Source organism: Girardinichthys multiradiatus, chromosome 11 (assembly GCF_021462225.1).
Source record: "Girardinichthys multiradiatus isolate DD_20200921_A chromosome 11, DD_fGirMul_XY1, whole genome shotgun sequence".
Taxonomy (NCBI): domain Eukaryota; kingdom Metazoa; phylum Chordata; class Actinopteri; order Cyprinodontiformes; family Goodeidae; genus Girardinichthys; species Girardinichthys multiradiatus.
The window spans coordinates 2,400,051-2,421,367 of NC_061804.1; the positions used below are offsets into that span (position 1 = coordinate 2,400,051).

The 21,317-nt window shown below is 41.1% G+C and overlaps 1 protein-coding gene and 1 long non-coding RNA gene across 4 annotated transcripts in view; one reads left to right on the top strand and one right to left on the bottom strand.

The window, feature by feature from the left end:
- Positions 1–11,329, bottom strand: part of larp1 (La ribonucleoprotein 1, translational regulator) — a 59,546-nt gene extending 48,217 nt beyond the window's left edge. The window contains exon 1 of one of the 3 annotated variants that reach the window (XM_047379376.1): positions 10,694–11,329. In XM_047379376.1, the coding sequence (XP_047235332.1) occupies positions 10,694–11,075 (382 nt within the window). In that variant the 5' untranslated portion in view covers positions 11,076–11,329. The remainder of the gene's footprint in view (positions 1–10,693) is intronic. The other 2 variants (XM_047379375.1, XM_047379377.1) reach the window with 2 other exon arrangements.
- LOC124876523 lies at positions 11,287–17,000 on the top strand. Its single transcript, XR_007040317.1, has 4 exons — positions 11,287–11,419; positions 12,438–12,536; positions 12,612–12,689; positions 16,846–17,000. It is a non-coding gene; the product is annotated as an uncharacterized LOC124876523 (long non-coding RNA).
- Positions 17,001–21,317: the final 4,317 nt, after the last annotated feature.

Genomic DNA, 21,317 nt, shown 5'->3' on the forward strand with positions numbered 1-21,317 from the left:
AATAATCAGTCGTTAGTAGCAGCCCTACTTTGAAGCACCGGACGGCCGATGTGAACATCAGTTTGGTTACATTAACCGTTCTCCCTCCAAACCTCTTCAACTAATCAAACAACTTCACAGACCAGAAGCTGAAAACAAAGCAGAAGCTGCAGTTTTAATAGTGGGCTAACTTCAACAGCTTTTCTTCTTACGGTTATCTCATTTATCCCATCCAGTACTCTCAGTCCCCATTTTTCACGCCTCCTGTAAGAAGTAAGGAAATTCCCATGGGTGCTCTAAAAACCTGCTCCAAATCCCACAGGGTACGGCCGCTGAAGCCTATAAATAAACTCTGTGCCACGTCGGCTCTGCAGCGATAAACCCACTCGTGATGTTGGGATTATGTTTCGATTTACGTTTTAATGTAGGTTAACCAATGTGTTGTTTTATAGGTAGATCTGTTTTATTACGTTAATAAAACAGAGAAGCACACAAATGGATCAAATCTAATGAATGCTTTTGTCTAAAATAAAAACTACTATTGTTACAAACGCTGCGATAATAAAATCTCTAACACAATACAATGGCTTTAATATTTGCAACTCTTCATACTTAAGCTGCACAATAAATAAAATGCAATTGTAATATTGATGTGTGCAATACAGCAAACGTAAAGTGCTGCTTAGATGCAATATCTGGTAGAAATGTGACGCAGGCAATAAATCTATAAATCTGTGCCCCAACTCCTCTCGACGCCCACACTAAATATAACATTTTAAATAAATATAAAGTTTATATATAGAGCTAGTTGGTTTTTGGGTCAAAAAACACAAACATAAAAAGGACTCAGACAGTATTCTGGATGGTGTGCCAAAAATATTAATGCAAACAAGAGGAAGAGTTATTTGAAAATGTAAAGCAAATCCCCATGTCAGCATCATCGTCCAAAAATAAAATAAGAGTCCATGATGTACTGAAACCAATGCACAGCTTTGGTTTTAGTTTATGTTAGATTCCTTCAACACAAAATTAATGTTGATATCATTCCTTGTGGCAGGAATGGATGGTCAAACTATTAACTTTCAAAAAGCAAACACCTAATGAAAATGTTCACCGGTTGTCTTATTTCAACAAAAAACAGATTCACCTCACGAGAAAGAGCACTTATTTTTGTCATTTAAATTAATATAAAGTTCAGAAATAAGCAGGTATATTCTAATAACTTTAGTTCTTTACTAAACCACACATAGATAACCTGAAATGTTATTTATACTCAGAGGAGTGCCTCCAAATACCTCAAACATTCTGATTATAACCTATCAGATGTCTCCAAACCCATGACATCATCATCATCTGAGGTTACCCAAATTGTGTAAAGCTATGGTAATCTGGTTTTCTACTTAATTTGGCATTTAGCAAACAGAAACAGGGAAGATTTAGTCCAAGTAAACATCAGACAGTGAGGATAAAAAACGTCCCTTTTTATTCGGTGTGTAACCTGAATGTTGCACAGAGGATTATTTGGAATATAATATAATGTCCTGCATGCGCAACCTGAACAAAGCAAGCGGTGGAACAACAAAAACACACGGGCGGCCAGCGGTGACGGAACAGAAAAACGCAACAGGAAAAAAAGTTCATTATATTCAGCATTGATGATGCGGATTTCCTCCTTATAAAACATGTGCGCCATCATTTCGAGCTTTGAATAAAAAAAACTTCAGGACCTTTGATAAATCCTCTGTAAGTTGCAACCTATACAGGAATCACAAATAAAGTTGAATCTTTGCAAGAAGAAATCACGTTTTCCAGTGGCTGCTTTCAGTGTGACAGCCTACTGGGCATGCTGGTGCAGAGTGACGACAGCGGAGGGAAGCCTGACTGCAACGACCAAATATGGAGGAAATGACAGAGATTACTCCTGCAGACTGCCTGCCTCTCTCTCTCTCACACACACACACACACACACACACACACACACACACACACACACACACACACACGCCAGAGACCCTGCAGTCACATGATCAGCGCAATGACATCACTGCAGGGTGTGAAGCTCAGGCCCATTAACAGGCTGCACACGATGGAGGTCAAGTAACGTCGGTAACCGTCCTGGAGTCTAACCTGACCTCGGCTGTTACCAGACCCCAAGCTGAGACGCTGAAACCGGTTGGAATCAGAGTTCTGGAAGAGCTGCAGGACTCTACAACAAGTTATCCATGAAGGCGTTTTGCAAGCTGGTGAAAACACACAGATTCTTTATATCCTGCTGGGACACGAAACCTGACTATTAACCATCAGACTTACAACATATTTTATAATGAAAAATCTTTAAAAACCGCAACAATCCAACAAGCTGAGTGGAGCACAGAACCTGCTACACTTCATCGCTGTAAGGTTTACACACAAACCAAATCAAAGCAACAACTTCAGGTTTGCTTTGAGCCAATTGATAAACTGAGGAAAAACAGCAATGGATTTGAATCCAACCCACAAAGTTCTAGGAAAAATAACCAAGCAAAAAGGATTCATTTCTGTTGAACCCTTTCCTATTTCAGCCCATTACAGCAACAAACTTCAATGTGCATTGTTGGCATTTTATGTGCGCAAAGTAATGTAAAATGGCATATTGGAAGGAAAATGGCACGTGGTTTTCGCATTCCTTTTACAAATAAAAATCTGAAAAGTGAGGAGTGCATTTTTATCCGGCCCCCCTTCCCCTTAGACCTTTAGAGCCATCCTTACCTGCAGTTAAAGCTGCTTTGAATACCTGGACTCAAGTTTTTCCCTCTTTTGCTTCCACATGTGCGATGTTTCTCCTACGTGGCCTGTGGCAACGTGCAAACAGACCTTCCCTTAATGACTGGTTCACATGGCAATATTTTAAAATTATCGGCTGATTTTCATAACCCGCGAGACCCCACATAAGAAATTGTAGATATAACCGGTTTGGTCCTACACTGTGTGGTGTCCGGCCACACGGCAAGCACAACGACGTAATTCCTCTCCATGTTTTTGTCTCGCCGCTTTCTGATTGGCTACACGTCACGTTCAACAGGCTGCGTGCTCGTTTGTCCTCAGGGAACACCCCACATATGAGGAAATTTGGCCAAGACAATCTAATATGCTTAACATTGCAGATTTGAGGTGGTAGTAGTCCGGACGTCCTTCCGAGCTGACTAGATCACTCTTAACACACCACACACACCAGGAATATCTCAAAAGATTATCCTAAGAGTCATCACGATTATTGGGGCATGTTGGAAGGGGAAGATCTGGTCAACAATCGGCATAAAAAACCTTATGCAGGCATAAGGTTTTATTACAAGAATGGCTTCTTTCTTCTCGCTACTCTTTCATAGCGTGCAGAACTAGTACTTGCCCTGTCAACAGATTCTCCCACCTACGCTGTTGATCTCTCCAGCTCCCCCAGAGTTGCAACAGACCTCTTGGCTGATTCTTTGATTAATCATTTCCCTGCCTGGCCTGTCAGTTTAGGTGGAGAGCCATGTCTTGGTAGCATGCAGATGTGCAATCTTCAGATGATTGATTGAACCGAGCTCTGTGGCAGACGGTTTTATACCCCAACTATGGTTTAAACCTCTAAACATTCTCACTGATCTGTCTGCTGTCTTCCTTGATCCTCATGTTTAACGAATTAAGAACAGCTGAGATTAAATTACTTACAGGTGGAGTCCACCTGTGACTTCTGAAGGAGATGAGTTGCACTGGGCTTAATTCAGGGGTATCGGAGTAAAGGCGGCTGAATACATATGCACACAAATGTTTAGATTTTCATTCGTAAAATGTTGTGAAAATTAAGCATCATTTCACTTCCACTTAATTACGCACTACTTTGTGTTGTGTTCATCGGGTAAAATTTAAATAAAACATTGAGGTTTGTGTTTGGAACTTGAAAGAATGTGAAAAGTTGACACCAAGAGGTATCAGCATGCTTGCAAGGCACTATAAGTGCTGACAGAGACGGCGCTTTATCACAGCTGCCGTCTCATGTGTATCAAGTCAGACCGAGCGTCCAACGTAACAAAGGACAGGCCGTTACCTTAAACCGGTCAATACGCAGATAAACCAATAATGTCACCTGAGATCTTTGCAAAAACTTGTTTCTTCAAAGTAAAGACGTAAAACCCAGCCCAGCTCTTATTATCTGCCTACGTATTTGCGCAGTTAGGATCCTGGACTGGGCACACCACAGACACAAACAGTCCACACCCGAACCCCCACCAGGGACGTTCCATTATCTCCATGTCCAGACTCAACTCTGAGGCCGATAAACGTAACAAGAGTTAGACGGCCGAGGACACAGACTCCTCAGAAACAGCTGACAGACGGCGTGAGTGGGTGTGGGGGATGTGTGAGGAGGGGGAGAGAAGGAGGACCGAGGAGATTAGGAGCGAGCCTTTGATATCTGACTAAATTTACAGCTTTAGTCAAGTATGAATTCAGAAAATTCATTCATTGTTGTTTTATGGTACAGGTTCTTCTCAAAAAATTAGCATATTGTGATAAAGTTAATTATTTTCCATAATGTCATGATGAAAATGTAACATTCATATATTTTAGATTCATTGCACACTAACTGAAATATTTCAGGTCTTTTATTGTCTTAATACGGATGATTTTGGCATACAGCTCATGAAAACCCAAAATTCCTATCTCACAAAATTAGCATATTTCATCCGACCAATAAAAGAAAAAGCGTTTTTAATACAAAAAACGTCAACCTTCAAATAATCATGTACAGTTATGCACTCAATACTTGGTCGGGAATCCTTTGGCAGAAATGACTGCTTCAATGCGGCGTGGCATGGAGGCAATCAGCCTGTGGCACTGCTGAGGTCTTATGGAGGCCCAGGATGCTTCGATAGCGGCCTTTAGCTCATCCAGAGTGTTGGGTCTTGAGTCTCTCAACGTTCTCTTCACAATATCCCACAGATTCTCTATGGGGTTCAGGTCAGGAGAGTTGGCAGGCCAATTGAGCACAGTGATACCATGGTCAGTAAACCATTTACCAGTGGTTTTGGCACTGTGAGCAGGTGCCAGGTCGTGCTGAAAAATGAAATCTTTATCTCCATAAAGCTTTTCAGCAGATGGAAGCATGAAGTGCTCCAAAATCTCCTGATAGCTAGCTGCATTGACCCTGCCCTTGATAAAACACAGTGGACCAACACCAGCAGCTGACACGGCACCCTGGACCATCACTGACTGTGGGTACTTGACACTGGACTTCTGGCATTTCCTTCTCCCCAGTCTTCCTCCAGACTCTGGCACCTTGATTTCCGAATGACATGCAGAATTTGCTTTCATCTGAAAAAAGTACTTTGGACCACTGAGCAACAGTCCAGTGCTGCTTCTCTGTAGCCCAGGTCAGGCGCTTCTGCCGCTGTTTCTGGTTCAAAAGTGGCTTGACCTGGGGAATGCGGCACCTGTAGCCCATTTCCTGCACATGCCTGTACACGGTACACATGGATGTTTCTACTCCAGACTCAGTCCACTGCTTCCGCAGGTCCACCAAGGTCTGGAATCGGCCCTTCTCCACAATCTTCCTCAGGGTCCGGTCACCTCTTCTCATTGTGCAGCGTTTTCTGCCACACTTTTTCCTTCCCACAGACTTCCCACTGAGGTGCCTTGATACAGCACTCTGGGAACAGCCTATTCGTTCAGAAATGTCTTTCTGTGTCTTACCCTCTTGCTTGAGGGTGTCAATAGTGGCCTTCTGGACAGCAGTCAGGTCGGCAGTCTTACCCATGATTGGGGTTTTGAGTGATGAACCAGGCTGGGAGTTTTAAAGGCCTCAGGAATCTTTTGCAGGTGTTTAGAGTTAACTCGTTGATTCAGATGATTAGGTTCATAGCTCGTTTAGAGACCCTTTTAATGATATGCTAATTTTGTAAGATAGGAATTTTGGGTTTTCATGAGCTGTATGACAAAATCATCCGTATTAAGACAATAAAAGACCTGAAATATTTCAGTTAGTGTGCAATGAATCTAAAATATATGAATGTTAAATTTTCATCATGACATTATGGAAAATAATTAACTTTATCACAATATGCTAATATTTTGAGAAGGACCTGTATATCGTCAGTCAAATTCTTTTCAAACACCAAAATAGGTCCTGGAAATGTTTTTGTGAGATGCTGAATTCAAGCTTTAACAACAAACAACCCAACATTTAATGGTGACTAAAGGCAGCGTAAGAAAAAAATCGTAGCTTCATCTTCCTGCTGTTGGTTTTAATTTTAACGTTGTACAAAGATCCAATCACTCTCTCCGACAGAGTTAATCCCGGCCGCTAGCAAAACTGTTCCTAAACATTGCCAGCACTTTAAATATTACACGATGCCAGTAAAAGACTCAGCCTGAAACTTGTATAAGACACCGTCAGAAAATACTAATCATGATTTTATCCAATGAGGGGGAAAAAGGCTAACCACACGAGCCTGGTCCTAGGTGGAAAAACCCAAAATCTGTTTGTGCAACAGCTGCCATCAAGTATTTTGTGAAACTGGCAACAAGTCTTTCTACATCGCTGTGTAGAAACTGTCCCACTCTTCAGCCAAAGTGGGGTCCTTTAAAGCATCAGCACCCTGTTTCAAGCCATGCCAGACCATTTAAGTTGAATGTAACTCCAGACTTTGACTGTGCCACTTGAAAGCCTTCCTCTATAGGTAAGTCCTTTAGAGGTCGACGGGGGTCAGCTGCAAGACCCAAGTATGCTTGAGTTCAAGATCTGGTGGAAATGCAGGAAAACTATCATGGAAGTAATGCTCGCTGCATTTCTGTTCTGCAGATTTGAGCAGTTATTAAAGCCACTAAATCACTATGAGTGTCAAGTGTCAGTGTAGGTTTCTCAAAGTTCTATTTGTAATTTTGGAACGGCGCCGGCGAATGCGTGCTCAAGACGAAGGAAACGACGTGCTCTGCTTGCCCTGACCTACAGCATACTGGCAGCAGTGTTGCTCAGCTAAAGACGGTGGATCAGGTATGGCTTCAATGCATTCACTATTCACAACACTACGGCAGCTTGTTAAGTCCAAAACGTTTCTGGGTCAGAACGAGGCCGGTACATATTCACACCAGAAGCAAACAGCACCAGAGTCTGTTTGGAAGCGGACCAAAACCACCACAAAAAGTGGGTATCGGTCCAGTTGTTTGGTCTGGACCAGGGTTCGTGTGAATGTATTATCCAAGGGGGAAAACGAACTTTGGTCCATTTAAAGCAGACTAAACGTAGCCAATATAAATTCACCCTAAAATAAAACAGGCTTTTTTCCAGTCATGTTGCAACATTTAAACCAGCGCCGACTGTATGTACGCTATGATGCTGTACTTAAACAACAATAACTACTAAACCCTACATTTGAACATTTATCATGAGTTGCAGCTACCTTCATGTGTGAGGTGCCAACAGGCTGCACAGCCATCTAAAATGTACATACACACTCTGCTGAGCCCAAACTAACCAAAACAAACTTCTCAAGGCTGTGACATACCCAGATGTCTGATGGATGTTTCACTAGAGTCCACACTGCTGTGCAACTCCCACAATGTATGCATATATGTTTTATTTCAGAAATACGGTCCAATTATTTGAGGTCTGACCTGCCAATTCTGAGTTTTTTTCAGTCATCCAAAAATAAAAAGAACAAGGACTTACAAAATGATCCCTATATATGCAAAAAGCTGCACCATTGTGGTAGTCATTGTGTCAACATGGCTTTTTTTTCTATTTGTTTTTTTTACACAAATCAAAGTACTTGGTGTTGGTTGGTGTTATTATGGAACAATAGTGGGAATTATTTTGTTTTTGACTTGCCATTCACAAATCAGAGGGAGATTATTGGTGTATCTCTAATAAAATACTTGCAAACAAGTCAAACAACCTGTAGCATTTCTTCTTTATAACCTGTAAACGCCTGATCAGTGCATCTCTACAATTAAATGTACTGCATCGTCTTTCAGTCAAGGTCGGCAGTTTTACTTTCTCATATTTCAATAAATTGCTTATTATTGCTTATTTAGGCTGCTTAAACAGCACAGACAGACTTTAAAAGCAGCCAGGTTTTGGCATTAAGGGAAGAAAACAAAAGATTTGGAAACACCACTCGGCTGAGAGGCCCAACAGACTAGACTAGCATCTGCATTTCAACAACTTTGGCTGTTAAATGCAACAGAAACTAAAGCCTCTTTAGTCCTACCTCTGACTCCGAGCCAAATCTAAACACTTTAATGTGACAACTTTGGAGCACATTTATCCTGATCCTGGAGACGGGCTGCAGCCTGAATGCTACTAAAAAATAAAAGATACACATTTACCACCACTGCAAACAAACCAGCAGGATCACAAAAAACAAATCAGGCCAGGTTTGGTCAGAGTAGGCAGCATCCAAGAAAGCAATTCATGGCTGAAAAAGCATCAAATCATGATGATTTCTTTATGTTACCTCTAACATGGAGCACTCTACAATATTCTCTCAAAAGCAACCGTCTGAGGTTTGACTCTATTGACAATGTCAACTTTAAAACATACTACTCACATATAAATCTGATAAATGCAAGATGAAGCCACACCCCAAAATACCATTAAAATCTTCAGCAAAGTCAATTTTAGCCTTTCAGTAAATTTCAAGTCTTCTACATGCTCAAAAATCCTGCATTAGTACATAGTCACCCACTTTCTACACCCATTTATTCCTTACTGTTGGGTTTGCACCTGTCCATCAGAGCAACACATAGTTTGAGAGTAAAAAAGTAAAGGGTTTTTCTTGTCTTTCACACTTAAATGTTTCAGATGAAACTCATTTTAACTTGAGTAAAAACATAAAAATCCATCTTCAAATGCAGATTTAATTTATTGGGCAGGGGATCAGTTTTTCATAAAGGCCAATCTTATATTTGGTGAAACCGTATTTTGATAATCCGGTTACATCTGGCATAAAACTAATGTGGGCTTTCAGGAAAAAGAACATCATCAAGTTAGTCATTGTGGTGGCCAGTTATCATGAATGCATGATGGCGGTTGCTGCTGCCAAAAGGTCGAACAACCAGTTATTAAGGTCAGGGGGCAATTATTTATTTATTTTTTTTTTTTTTTTTACATAGAGCCAGGTTGGTTTGGATAACTTCTTTCCAATAGTGAAATCCTGATCTGAAATTATTCTTCGAATTTACTTAAGTTATCGGAATCTAACTATAAATTTAGCTTGATCTTAAACTTTAACTGAAAAGCAAAATCATCTGAAACCTGTAAGAGTAAATATTTTAACGACACAGTACCCCCCCCCACCCCAACTTTAAAATTTAAACCAATAAATCAGATATATCCTTAAACTACTTCAATTACAGTAGGCATACTGCTTACAGTAAATTAAAAGACTTTTTCAAACCTTGAAAGATTAAAATTTAAACATTTTCCGGGATTCCCCTCACCTGTAATACCCTGCAACGAGGACCTAGCTTCCCTACTAACATGCTAACAGCAGCTAGCTAGGATGAACAGCCATGTGGGAGCGCTTTTCTGGCTCTGACAGCAAACACAACACATGACAACCAGTTTCCTGGTCGCCGATCATCTACGCGGTCTCACCTTGGGCAACCTAGCTGACATTAATCCTCAAACTGAGTGCAGACAAGACGGCTAATTTAGCCAGCTAACCTGCTAGCAGCCATGCCTTTTTTTTTCTCGGGGAACACGTGGAGTGAACACGTGACGTCGCATAACAAACCTGCTCCTTTTTAGCGATTAAACGAGCAGATGCTTTTATGATAGGCAATATTTCAGGACGGAGTACCTGCCCCGAGTAGGCTGCGAGTGGAAGTGGGCAGCGCACATAGTAGAGCCGGGCTAACGGGAAGGGCTAGGGAGACAGACTAGGCCAAAGGGGAGCGTGTGTGTGTGTGTGTGTGTGTGTGTGCTATTGTTAGCCCTGGCTAAGCTGCTACACAGCCAACCACAGCTCATGTTTAATTCTGATTTAAGTGCCACGGACGTGTCATTAATGCTTGGCGTGGCTGGTTGTTCCAAAAGACAAAACATATTAAACTGAAGTAAAGACTGCTTTAAATATTTGGCAAGGCCAAAGAATGTGTACGTGTGTCTGATCAGACTGCAAAATATGGTGGACAGTCGGCTTCTTACATGAAAGAAAGTTTGCAACAAGACTGCAATGATGACACTGCAAAAAAAAAAAAAAAAAAAATTTAATAAATAAATTTAAAAAAAACCGAGCTAAACATAAAGATCCTTGTAAATATGGATGCAGTAGGATCAAACTTGTCACAAGCAGGTTTTCTAAGTGAGCTACAGCACAAATGCAGTTTGAGAGACAAACCACTAAATTACACCTCTTAGATTATGTTGGGGGGTGATTAAGACCGTAAATCATGCTGAACACAAACATCGTGATAATCTATATTCATAACACAAAACTCCGGCTGATCGAGCATTTTAGGTGTTTTTAAAGGGTGTGACCCCTTGTGCCCAGAGCCCCCCATGATCGACCCTAAGAATATCCTTCACTGTGTGTAGATGAGGAGGAGGAGGAGGATCTTTAACTCCAAATAGAAAAGAGCCTGACAGCTCCCCTTATTTCTTTTTATTTAAGTTGGGTCTCTGCTTCTCTAAATGCTAAACATCCAGTAAAGAACAGTGACAGGCAGTAGAGGACGGTGTTTGGAGGAGACATACCAGTGTGCGCCTCTCCATTCACGCTGACCACGGTCACCGCGTTCATTTTCCTGGTCCACGGGTTCACCTTGGGCGGGGGAGCTTCAGTAAACTCCTTCTTGCCCCCGCTGCCTTTAACTCCCTCCTCGCTCGGCTTGTCTCCGTTGTCACAGCCGTCCTCGTCCTGCTGGAGCTCTGCTGCCTGTGTCTGCTCCTCGACGCCGGTGGTCCCTCCCAGTCCGGCGCTGCTGTCGGCGACACCTCGCTGCCGCTTGGCCCGCTGCTGCTGCTGCTCCTCCTCCTCCTCCTCCTCTCCGACCGGCTCGCCGCAGATGATTTTATCGTGCTCCTCCGCCTTAGCAAGCGGGTTGCCGAGCAGGAGAGCCTCCACCTGAGTGGCCATTTCCCCACCACCGTCTTTCTTTCCCCCCTTCCTAGGATTTAACAATCCCTTCCTTGCCCCTCTCTTACTAGTCCGAATCCGCCTTCAATTTCAGGGAAGTGTGAAGTTGCTCCACGGGGCCTGCCGCTCCTCTGTCGCTCCGAGACCCAAAGAGCTTCGGCCCGGGATGCGGAGCGGTCAGCACCGAGAAAAAACCACGGGAAAAACGCCAAAAAAACGTGTCCAACGGCCTCTCAGGATTACAACCTTATCAGCGCCACTAGCAGCAATATGGATGATCCCCACCACGCGACAGACGGGTGCGCGCACGTACGATGTGGAGGAGGAGAAGTAGCCACGTAAACGTAAGGAACGCGCTTAAGGGGTCAGGTCGGGATGGTGCATTCAGGCGCTGTCTGAAATAAAATGACTGCTCATTCTCCAATTTCCGTTACACTTTAGAATAAATAAAAAGGAACATTTTGCGTGTTTTTCCAAATTTGCGATAAACATTCAGTGTAGTTTGTGGAATAACCGTTCAAGCAAATTACAAAGCTTGTTTCTTTACTCAGTTTTCTTGGCAAAATAGCTACAGTTCAGTCTGTGTCGGTATAGATAACATTTCAAGTCTTGCCACAGAGATAGGTTGGATTTGGGTCTGGACTTTGGCTGGGCCATTCTCGTTGTCCTGTTCAAAGGTGAACCTTTGCCCCAGTTTTGAGTCTTTGTAGCCTCTAACAGGTTTACTTCCAGGATTATTCTGCTTTAACTCCATATATCTTCCCATCTGCTCCGACCAATTTCCCTGTCCTTGCTGAAGACAAGTATTCTCTCAGCCTAATGCTGCTACCTCCATCTCTCAGCATGGGGATGGTGTGTTCAAGGTGGTGTGCAGTGTCACTTTCAGCCACATATAGCATTTTCATGCTCACAAAAAGTTAGGTTTTGGTTTCATCAGACCAAAGCATATGCTTCTGGTGTCCCTTTATAGCTTGTGCCAAACTTTAAACAGAACCTTTTATGTATTATGTTTAACAATGTCTTTCTTGTACCACCCTTCCATAAAAGTCAGATTTCTGGAATACATGGCAATTCTTCCATTTGAGCTGTGGATCTCTGCAGGTTCTCCAGCTACGATGGACCTCTTGGCTGCTTTTCTGATTAATGCTGTCCTTGCCTAGACTTTCAATTTAGATGGACAGCCATCTCTTACTAGTTCTACAGTTGTGCCATATTCTTTCTGTTTGTGGATACTGTGCTCCTTGGTTTTTATTGTGCTGTTTGTTCTTTAAAAAACCTTTGAGGTCTACGCAGAGCATCTGGATTTATACTTAAACTAAATTACTTCTGAATCTAAACGGTTTCCCTGGATTTTATTTACAGGCATCCTAGGAAAGGGGGATGACTACAGATACAGGCAGCACTCTTCAGTTATTTGCAGACTGTGCTCTGTTTTATGTTGGTTGATCACATAAAATCCAGGTAAAACACCTTGAAGCTTGTGGTTTTGATGTGACATAATTGGAAAAGCTGAAGACTTTGAATGGTTTTCAACAGACAGAACAGAGGAAAGAGAAAGGCTGACAGAAAGCTTGGAGAACTACTGAGGCAGATAACATTGGAAGAGCACATCAAGTAAGGTTTGGTTAAAAACTTTTTATTGACTGAATTAAATTGGGCAAATGCATACCTTTTTCTCACTCAGCCATATACAAAAGAAGGAAGAACCAGACAGAAATGAACGACTGTCATTTATTTTGGTTATACATTGAAAATCTATCTGGATGACATCTAGTAATACAGTCAGTCGTCTTTTCTTCTAAAATACAGAGCAGTGTCACATTTGCACAACTGAGGAAAATGTTTTTAAAAACACAACTAAGAAACCAACATTTAAAAAAGCCGATATTGTTTGCTACAGTTTTGTTGTTAAATTGATTTTAATTAGTGTGAATGTTCAGTAAAAGGCAGTTATTTCTACTAGTGTAAAAGGAGCTGTGGAAAAAACATCCCACAACTCTAAACTGATTTCCAAAAGTATTTACACCCCTTGAATTATTTCAACAAACACAAACTACAATGTGCTTCATTTGAGTTTTATGTATTCAACCAACACAAAGTGGTGTTTACTTGTGAAATAAAGGAAAACAATAGTTTTAACATATTTTAACAAATAAAAGTCTAAAAAGTGGGCCATGTTACCTTTAAATCAAATCGAGTTGCCTTCAAAACACGTAGTAAGTTATAAAGTAATCTAAGTATATAAACGGCTGTTCTGTGAAGGTCTCAGTGGTTTGTTGGAGAAAGGTTTGATCATCGTTTTTCTTTGCAGAATACCTCAGACTCAGTTAGATTAGATGGATAATGTTTATGAACATCATGAGTATCAGTGTTAAAGAATCTGGATTCCTCTCCAAGCCAGATATCCTATTTTTTAAATTTAAAAAATCATACATAATTTTTTTACAATTGTACGCATTTGTTAGAAAATGCAATCCATTTCTGTTTACTACTTGGTAAAATTAGAAAAACAATTAATATTTTAGCTAGACATTTGAGATCATTAATTTCCTATCAAAATGTCCAGGTTGTGTAAACATGCTTGGAGGTAAAACGCTTTCTGATTCAGGTTCTGAAATGTTCCGATGAACGTGAAGGCACCGTGAGTCCCAGTGTGACGTGGGCTTCGGGCAGCCCAAACATCAGCCTTAATAGAGCATAAACACTTCATGTTTGTTAGATAACAATCTGTAAGTAATCACTGGTCTGTTCTAACTTTGTTGTCACATTAAGGTGAGTTGACAAAAATGGCATGATCTGAACTTTCTCCACGCTGCACACGTGCCCATAACCCCGACTTTCAGAGCGTTTTTGGATTTTTGTTTTTAAATCTGAGGTTTCATGTTCTGACCACAACCAGCTGGTATACTTGCAGGGTTTATATGAACATGTGAGCTTGCACTGAGGGGCTCCTCAGTATAGGTCCTTCGGAGTCTGTCTCTTTGCTTACGCAATTAAAAACCTTCAGCTTCGAGTTAATATTTATGTTTAAATCAAATTAAAAGTGCAAAGAAAAGTTTTGAAAGACCTCCAGAAGGCTTGAAGAACCACTGCTTAAGAATACTTTAAGGAATTAACACACAGTCTGGCTCCTTGAAAACAAAACACAAAGGATGGCTCCAGACATTTGCACAATGCTGTGGTTATACAATTAAAATAGCTGAAGGACCCAATAACAACGACGCATTTGGACCCGAGGTTCTTGCAAAAAGGCATAAATCGTGTTTGCACATGCACCACAGGTGATCCCTCTGCTCTTTCTGATCCTGGCTGCAGGACTGTCTGGCAACTTTAAGAACTGGTAAACACTTTGAGCCAGCTGTTCACAGTTCTGTGAAGGCGTTAAGCATTCAGCATGCCTAGACATAAAAAAAAGTGTAATCAAAAGTGTAATCTTCACACTGTATCTCTTTAAAGCAAATCTATTTCTGCATATTTTAGAGTGAAAATTAATCTGCGGCCATAGAAATAGATGAGAAATGGCTCATGTTATTGTGCTTTGCAAATCACTGAACCCTTTAACTTACATTAAGCATGTGGGAGCTTGCAAATAATTTTCTTACAATTGTACGCATTTGTTAGAAAATGCAATCCATTTCTGTTTACTACTTGGTAAAATTAGAAAAACAATTAATATTTTAGCTAGACATGGTTGTTAATAGCTGGAAGCCAAAATCATCAACGGTAACAGAAATAAACGCTTGAAATATCATACTGTGGGTAAGGATTTAATTACCGTATATACAGCATATGAGTTTCACTTTTGAATGGAATTACTGAAATAAATTAACTCTTTGATGATATTTTTATTTACAGAGATGCATCTTCCAGTTTGATCTTTAACTATCCTTTCAGGTTTCACAGCATGAAGTTACAGAACATTTCTCCATGTTTGTCTTTAGGGGTTTAAAATGAAAGTACATGGGTGCAGAAACTTTAGCTGCAGCTTAAAAGACCCTGAGTTCATGACTAAAACCTGAAGTATGCAGTCAGTCAGCAGAGATCCTGAGAAGGATGATACTCCCCATAATGCACAGTACTATTTCTGCATTATTGTGGAAGGCGTAGTAATATTCAGTCTGTATGAATGACAGGTATGTGAAGAGAGACATGTTAAAAATCTGCACAAGAAAGTGTCTACAGAACAGATTTGTATTTAACATCTGAATTAATCTAATGCCTAAGTTAATTTTTCTGCACACACTGAATAATCCCAAGTGCTTAAAAATCTGAAACTCCCACAACTTTATGAAGTTGTTGGTTGTTGTTGGAGACATCTGAAAATGTTTTTCCGCATCCGATCTACAAACAATGCTGAATTGATCACATAAAAAACTGTAAAAATCTAAGAGAAATCACTGCAGTAACACACAGGCGTGGGAAGAAAACCAGAGAAACTCCTTGAGACTGTCACAGTTAAGGAAGCAAAACCCTTTGGGGGAATGGGGCGAGGCAGACAAGACAGGACCAGTGTCCCCACTCCTGATGCTGTTAAGCTATTGGCTATTACTCACTTCTTTATCATGTGACTCTCTGCAGTTTGTATTAATACCCTTGAGTTTTTGCAGGCATGCACCTGTGACATCTCTGAATGAGTTGGAAATAAGCTTGTAGGAATGATAGACAACCAGAAGCTCAGTCTTCCATCAAGGCAAGAGAGCAAAGGTGGAGCTACAGTGGGCATTAATAGTACAGCCCTGTTAAGTTTCCAGGTTTTTGTAATGTATAACTGAGACCAACATAAAAGGATTTCATCATTTTATTACAACAGTCATTTTGTGTAGGAATCTTTCAGCATGGCAGATCATCACTTAGCCACATTTACCCACTTTTATTTTAAAAGAATGCTCCAAATCTGCAGATTTGAGAGTTTCATGCACTCCCCACTTTAGATCACACACATTTTCAATGAGTTTGAGGTAGATTCTGACTGGCCAATTCCAAATCCTCAGGCTTCTTCTGTTGAATTGGGAAAAAAACACTTTGGGTTCTGTCCTGCTGAAAGATACAGAACCTTTTCATCTTCATATTTCTAGCAGAAACTTGAAGGTTTTGTGCCTGGTATTTGGAACTGTTCCTAACTCCCCCAACTTTTCCTGAGGCTCCAGTTCCAGCTGAAGAAAAACAGCCCCAAAATACATAGTGATGCCACCACCATGCTTCACTTTAGGTATGGTTTTCTTTAGGTGTTGTGCAGTGTTACCATTGTGCCAGAACTACATTTTAGAAGCATGGCCAAAAAGTTCAGCATTGGTTTCATCAGATCAGGACCCATTTTGACTTTCAATCTGTCTTTACAAAATGTAATTAGGATTAATGTTTTTGGGTTTCTTTTGTAAGAAAAGGCTTCCATCCTGCCCTCCTACCTCATAGCCCAGACACAGTAACGATTTATGATATGGACAACATGGCTTCCCATCCAGGGCGCAATGGCCAAGGAGGTGCCACAAGCATATGGAAAAAATGACACCCATCAGAACATTTAGGAGAATCTTAAGTATTTACAAACTAGGTATGGTTCTATGAACATTTATATCATGGAAACAATTGTGAAGACATTGTAGTGACAGTGTGGCATTAATGCAAGAACCACCTCTGCACAAACATCTGAAGACAACAGGAGATGTTTGTCACATGTTCTACACAGAGAGTACTGGTCAGAAATCCCTGCAGTTGTTGCTGTAGGTTTTTGACAGCCTCCCTGACCAGTTTTCATCTCGCCTTTTTTCAGTTTTGGAGGTACTTCCAGTTCTTGGTAATGCCATTGTTGTTTCATATTTTCTCCACTCGATGAGAGCCGCCAGGAATGCAGAGAGAATAATCAGAGCTGACCTTCCCTCCATCCAGGACTTATACAGGTCTAGGGTCAAGAAAAGAGCTGCTAAAATCTCTGCAGACCCCACACACCCTGCACATAAACTGTTTAGAGTTTTACCTTCAGGCCGTCGCTACAGAGCACTGTTCACTAAAACCAGCCGCCACAGAGACAGTTTCTTCCTCCAGGCTGTTTCTCTGATGAACATTTAATAGAGAACAAAACAACAGCATACAGATGTTGCAAATGTACCTTTTCATTATATATGTGTATATTGTATATTGTAAATATGTATATTCTGTAATGCAAAAACAAACCCAAAGAGCAAAGTGTACCGGAGTCAAATTCCTTGTTTGTATGTACGAACTTAGCAATAAAGCTGATTCTGATTCACTGTGTTCCTCGATAAATCTAATGCTTAGCAAATAGTTTCGATTCTCCTGACACACTTTTTGACGATGAGATCCCTCTGAGGCTTGAATTTGCATTTAATCTTTAACTCACATCCCAGTTATAAGAAGATGTCCAAACTAATACAACAAGGTTATTTTAGTTTTTCACCTTTTAAATGAACCCCTGGGATAATTCAATTCAATTCAGTTTTATTTATATAGCGCCAATTCACAACACGTTGTCTCAAGGCACTTCACAACAGTCAGGTTCATACATTCCTATTAATTGTAACCATTGAACAGTTCAGTCAGATTCAGTTATTTATTCAAATTGGATAAAACGTTTTTCTATCTAAGCAGATGAATGCATCCAGTCAGTGACTTGCAGCATTCACTCCTCCTGGATGAGCATGTAGAGACAGTGGACAGTCACTGGTGTTGACTTTGCAGCAATCCCTCATACTGAGCATGCATGTAGCGACAGTGGAGAGGAAAAACTCCCTTTTAACAGGAAGAAACCTCCAGCAGAACCAGAACCAGGCTCAGTGTGAGCGGCCATCTGCCACGACCGACTGGAGGTTTGAGAGAACAGAGCAGAGACACAAAGAGAACAAAGAAGCACTGATCCAGGAGTACTTTCTATGGGAAGGAAAAGTAAATGTTAATGGATGTAGCTCCTTTAGTCGTTTCATCTAGAAAGAAAGAACAGATAAACTCTGATCCAGTTTTCAAGGTTAGAGTCTGAAAGAGAGCACATAGAGTTAGTCACAGTAGAAGCTCAGTCAGTAGCCATGTCTAGGAGAGAGAAAGGGTTAAACACTGAAAGACTGGGCTATGTGGATCATCGGTAGAGGGTGAGCATTAAGTTGTTGCCAGCAGAAGCTCGGACGATTCCCCTCTCCAGAAAGGTGTCACAGGTAGACACAGAGTCAGGCCAGATGTAGCTTCTAGGAAGAGAAAAGAGAGAACAAAGTTAAAAGCTGAAATAACAGCAAATAATGCAAAATTGGAGAGTAGTGTGAGAATGTAGTGAAGAGGGTGAAAGTGGTCATTATGTCCTCCAGCAGCCTAAGCCTATAGCAGCATAACTACACAGATAGTTTCAGTTCAGATTATTTAGTTAAACGGCGCTTATTTACAACAATGTCGTCAAAAGGAACCCCAAAAAGGGTCCCACTGATGGTCATTGTTATACTAAAAACCACAAGGATTGGGATACCTCTCTCTGTCAGACTGATTATAACCATTGGAAAAGAGAAGGGGTCATACAGGTAGCAGAAATGGAGGGTGTGTTTGCACCTCAACCATAACTGAGCCGGTTTAGGCTAAACCTGATTCCCCCTTACTCCAACCAACAGGGAGAGAGGAAGGCTCCCTCCCTGATAAACTAAGACACTCTAAGTATAAGCTTTATCAAAAAGGAAAGTTTTAAGCCTAGCCTTAAAAGTAGACAGGGTGTCTGCCTCACGGACTAAAACTGGGAGCTGGTTCCACAGGAGAGGAGCCTGATAACTAAAGGATCTGCCTCCCAATCTACTTCTAGAGACTCTAGGAACCACCAGTAAACCTGCAGTCTGAGAACAAAGTGCTCTGTTAGGAACATATGGACCAATCAGATCTCTGATGTATGATGGAGCTAGATCATTAAGGGCTTTATATGTGAGGAGGAGAATTTTAAATTCTATTCTGGATTTAACAGGGAGCCAATGAAGGGAAGCTAAAATAGGAGAAATATGATCTCTCTTTTTAATTTTCATCAGAACTCTTGCTGCAGCATTTTGAATCAGCTGAAGGCTTTTAACTGCATTTTGTGGACATCCTGATAGTAAAGAATTACAATAGTCCAGCCTTGAAGTAACAAATGCATGGACTAGTTTTTCAGCGTCACTCCTGGACAGGATATTTCTAATTTTGGCAATGTTCCGGAGGTGAAAGAAGGAAATCATAGAAACCTGTTTAATATGGGATTTAAATGACATGTCCTGATCAAAAATAACACCAAGGTTTTTTACTTTATTATCAGAGGTCAATTTAATGCCATCCAGGTTAAGTGATTGACTAAGCAGTTTCTTTTTTAAAGACTCCGGTCCAAAGACGACAACTTCTGTTTTGTCTGAATTTAGAAGCAAAAAATGTAAAGTCATCCAAGTTTTTATATCTTCAAGACATGCTTGTAGTCTATCTAACTGGTTGGGCTCATCAGGATTCATGGATATGTAAAGCTTAGTATCATCAGCGTAACAGTGAAAATGTATCCCATGCTGCCTGATAATTTGACCTATTGGAAGCATATATATAGTAAAGAGAATTGGCCCAAGTACTGAACCCTGTGGTACTCCACAATTAACCCTGGAGTTTAAAGATGATTTATTATTTACATGAACAAACTGGAATCTGTCAGACAGATAAGATTTAAACCAGCCTAGTGCTGTTCCCCTGATCCCTACAGCATATTCCAGCCTTTTTAAGAGAATATTATGGTCGACTGGATCAAATGCAGCACTGAGATCTAACAGAACCAGAACAGATACAAGTCCATTATCTGAGGCCATAAGAATATCATTAGTGACTTTCAGCAGAGCTGTTTCAGTGCTATGATGAGCTCTGAAACCTGACTGAAACTCTTCAAACAGGTCATTGCTGTATAAATGTTCACACATTTGATTAGCAACTATTTTCTCAAGAATTTTAGATAAGAATGGAAGATTGGATATAGGTCTGTAATTTATTAAATCATCTCGATTAAGCGAAGGTTTCTTAAGTAAAGGTTTAATTACAGCTAACTTAAAAGCCTGTGGTTCTGATCCATTTACTAAAGATAGATTAATCATATCTAAAATGGGGCTGGTAATCAGAGGGAACACTTCCTTAAATGATTTGGTTGGGATTGGGTCTAACATACAAGTTGAAGGTTTAGATGAAGCTAATATTTCTGATAACTCAGGAAGCTTCACAACATAACTATTTGCTTTTTTTTTTGGTTGTACAGGTTATACAGGGGTTGGACAATGAAACTGAAACACCTGGTTTTAGACCACAATAATTTATTAGTATGGTGTAGGGCCTCCTTTTGCGGCCAATACAGCATCAATTCATCTTGGGAATGACATATACAAGTCCTGCACAGTGGTCAGAGGGATTTTAAGCCATTCTTCTTGCAGGATAGTGGCCAGGTCACTATGTGATACTGGTGGAGGAAAACGTTTCCTGACTCGCTCCTCCAAAACACCCCAAAGTGGCTCAATAATATTTAGATCTGGTGACTGTGCAGGCCATGGGAGATGTTCAACTTCACTTTCATGTTCATCAAACCAGTCTTTCACCAGTCTTGCTGTGTGTATTGGTGCATTGTCATCCTGATACACGGCACCGCCTTCAGGATACAATGTTTGAACCATTGGATGCACATGGTCCTCAAGAATGGTTCGGTAGTCCTTGGCAGTGACGCGCCCATCTAGCACAAGTATTGGGCCAAAGGAATGCCATGATATGGCAGCCCAAACCATCACTGATCCACCCCCATGCTTCACTCTGGGCATGCAACAGTCTGGGTGGTACGCTTCTTTGGGGCTTCTCCACACCGTAACTCTGGGATGTGGGGAAAACAGTAAAGGTGGACTCATCAGAGAACAATACATGTTTCACATTGTCCACAGCCCAAGATTTGCGCTCCTTGCACCATTGAAACCGACGTTTGGCATTGGCATGAGTGACCAAAGGTTTGGCTATAGCAGCCCGGCCGTGTATATTGACCCTGTGGAGCTCCCGAAGGACAGTTCTGGTGGAAACAGGAGAGTTGAGGTGCACATTAAATTCTGCCGTGATTTGGGCAGCCGTGGTTTTATGTTTTTTGGATACAATCCAGGTTAGCACCTGAACATCCCTTTCAGACAGCTTCCTCTTGCATCCACAGTTAATCCTGTTGGATGTGGTTCGTCCTTCTTGGTGGTATGCTGACATTACCCTGGATACCGTGGCTCTTGATACATCACAAAG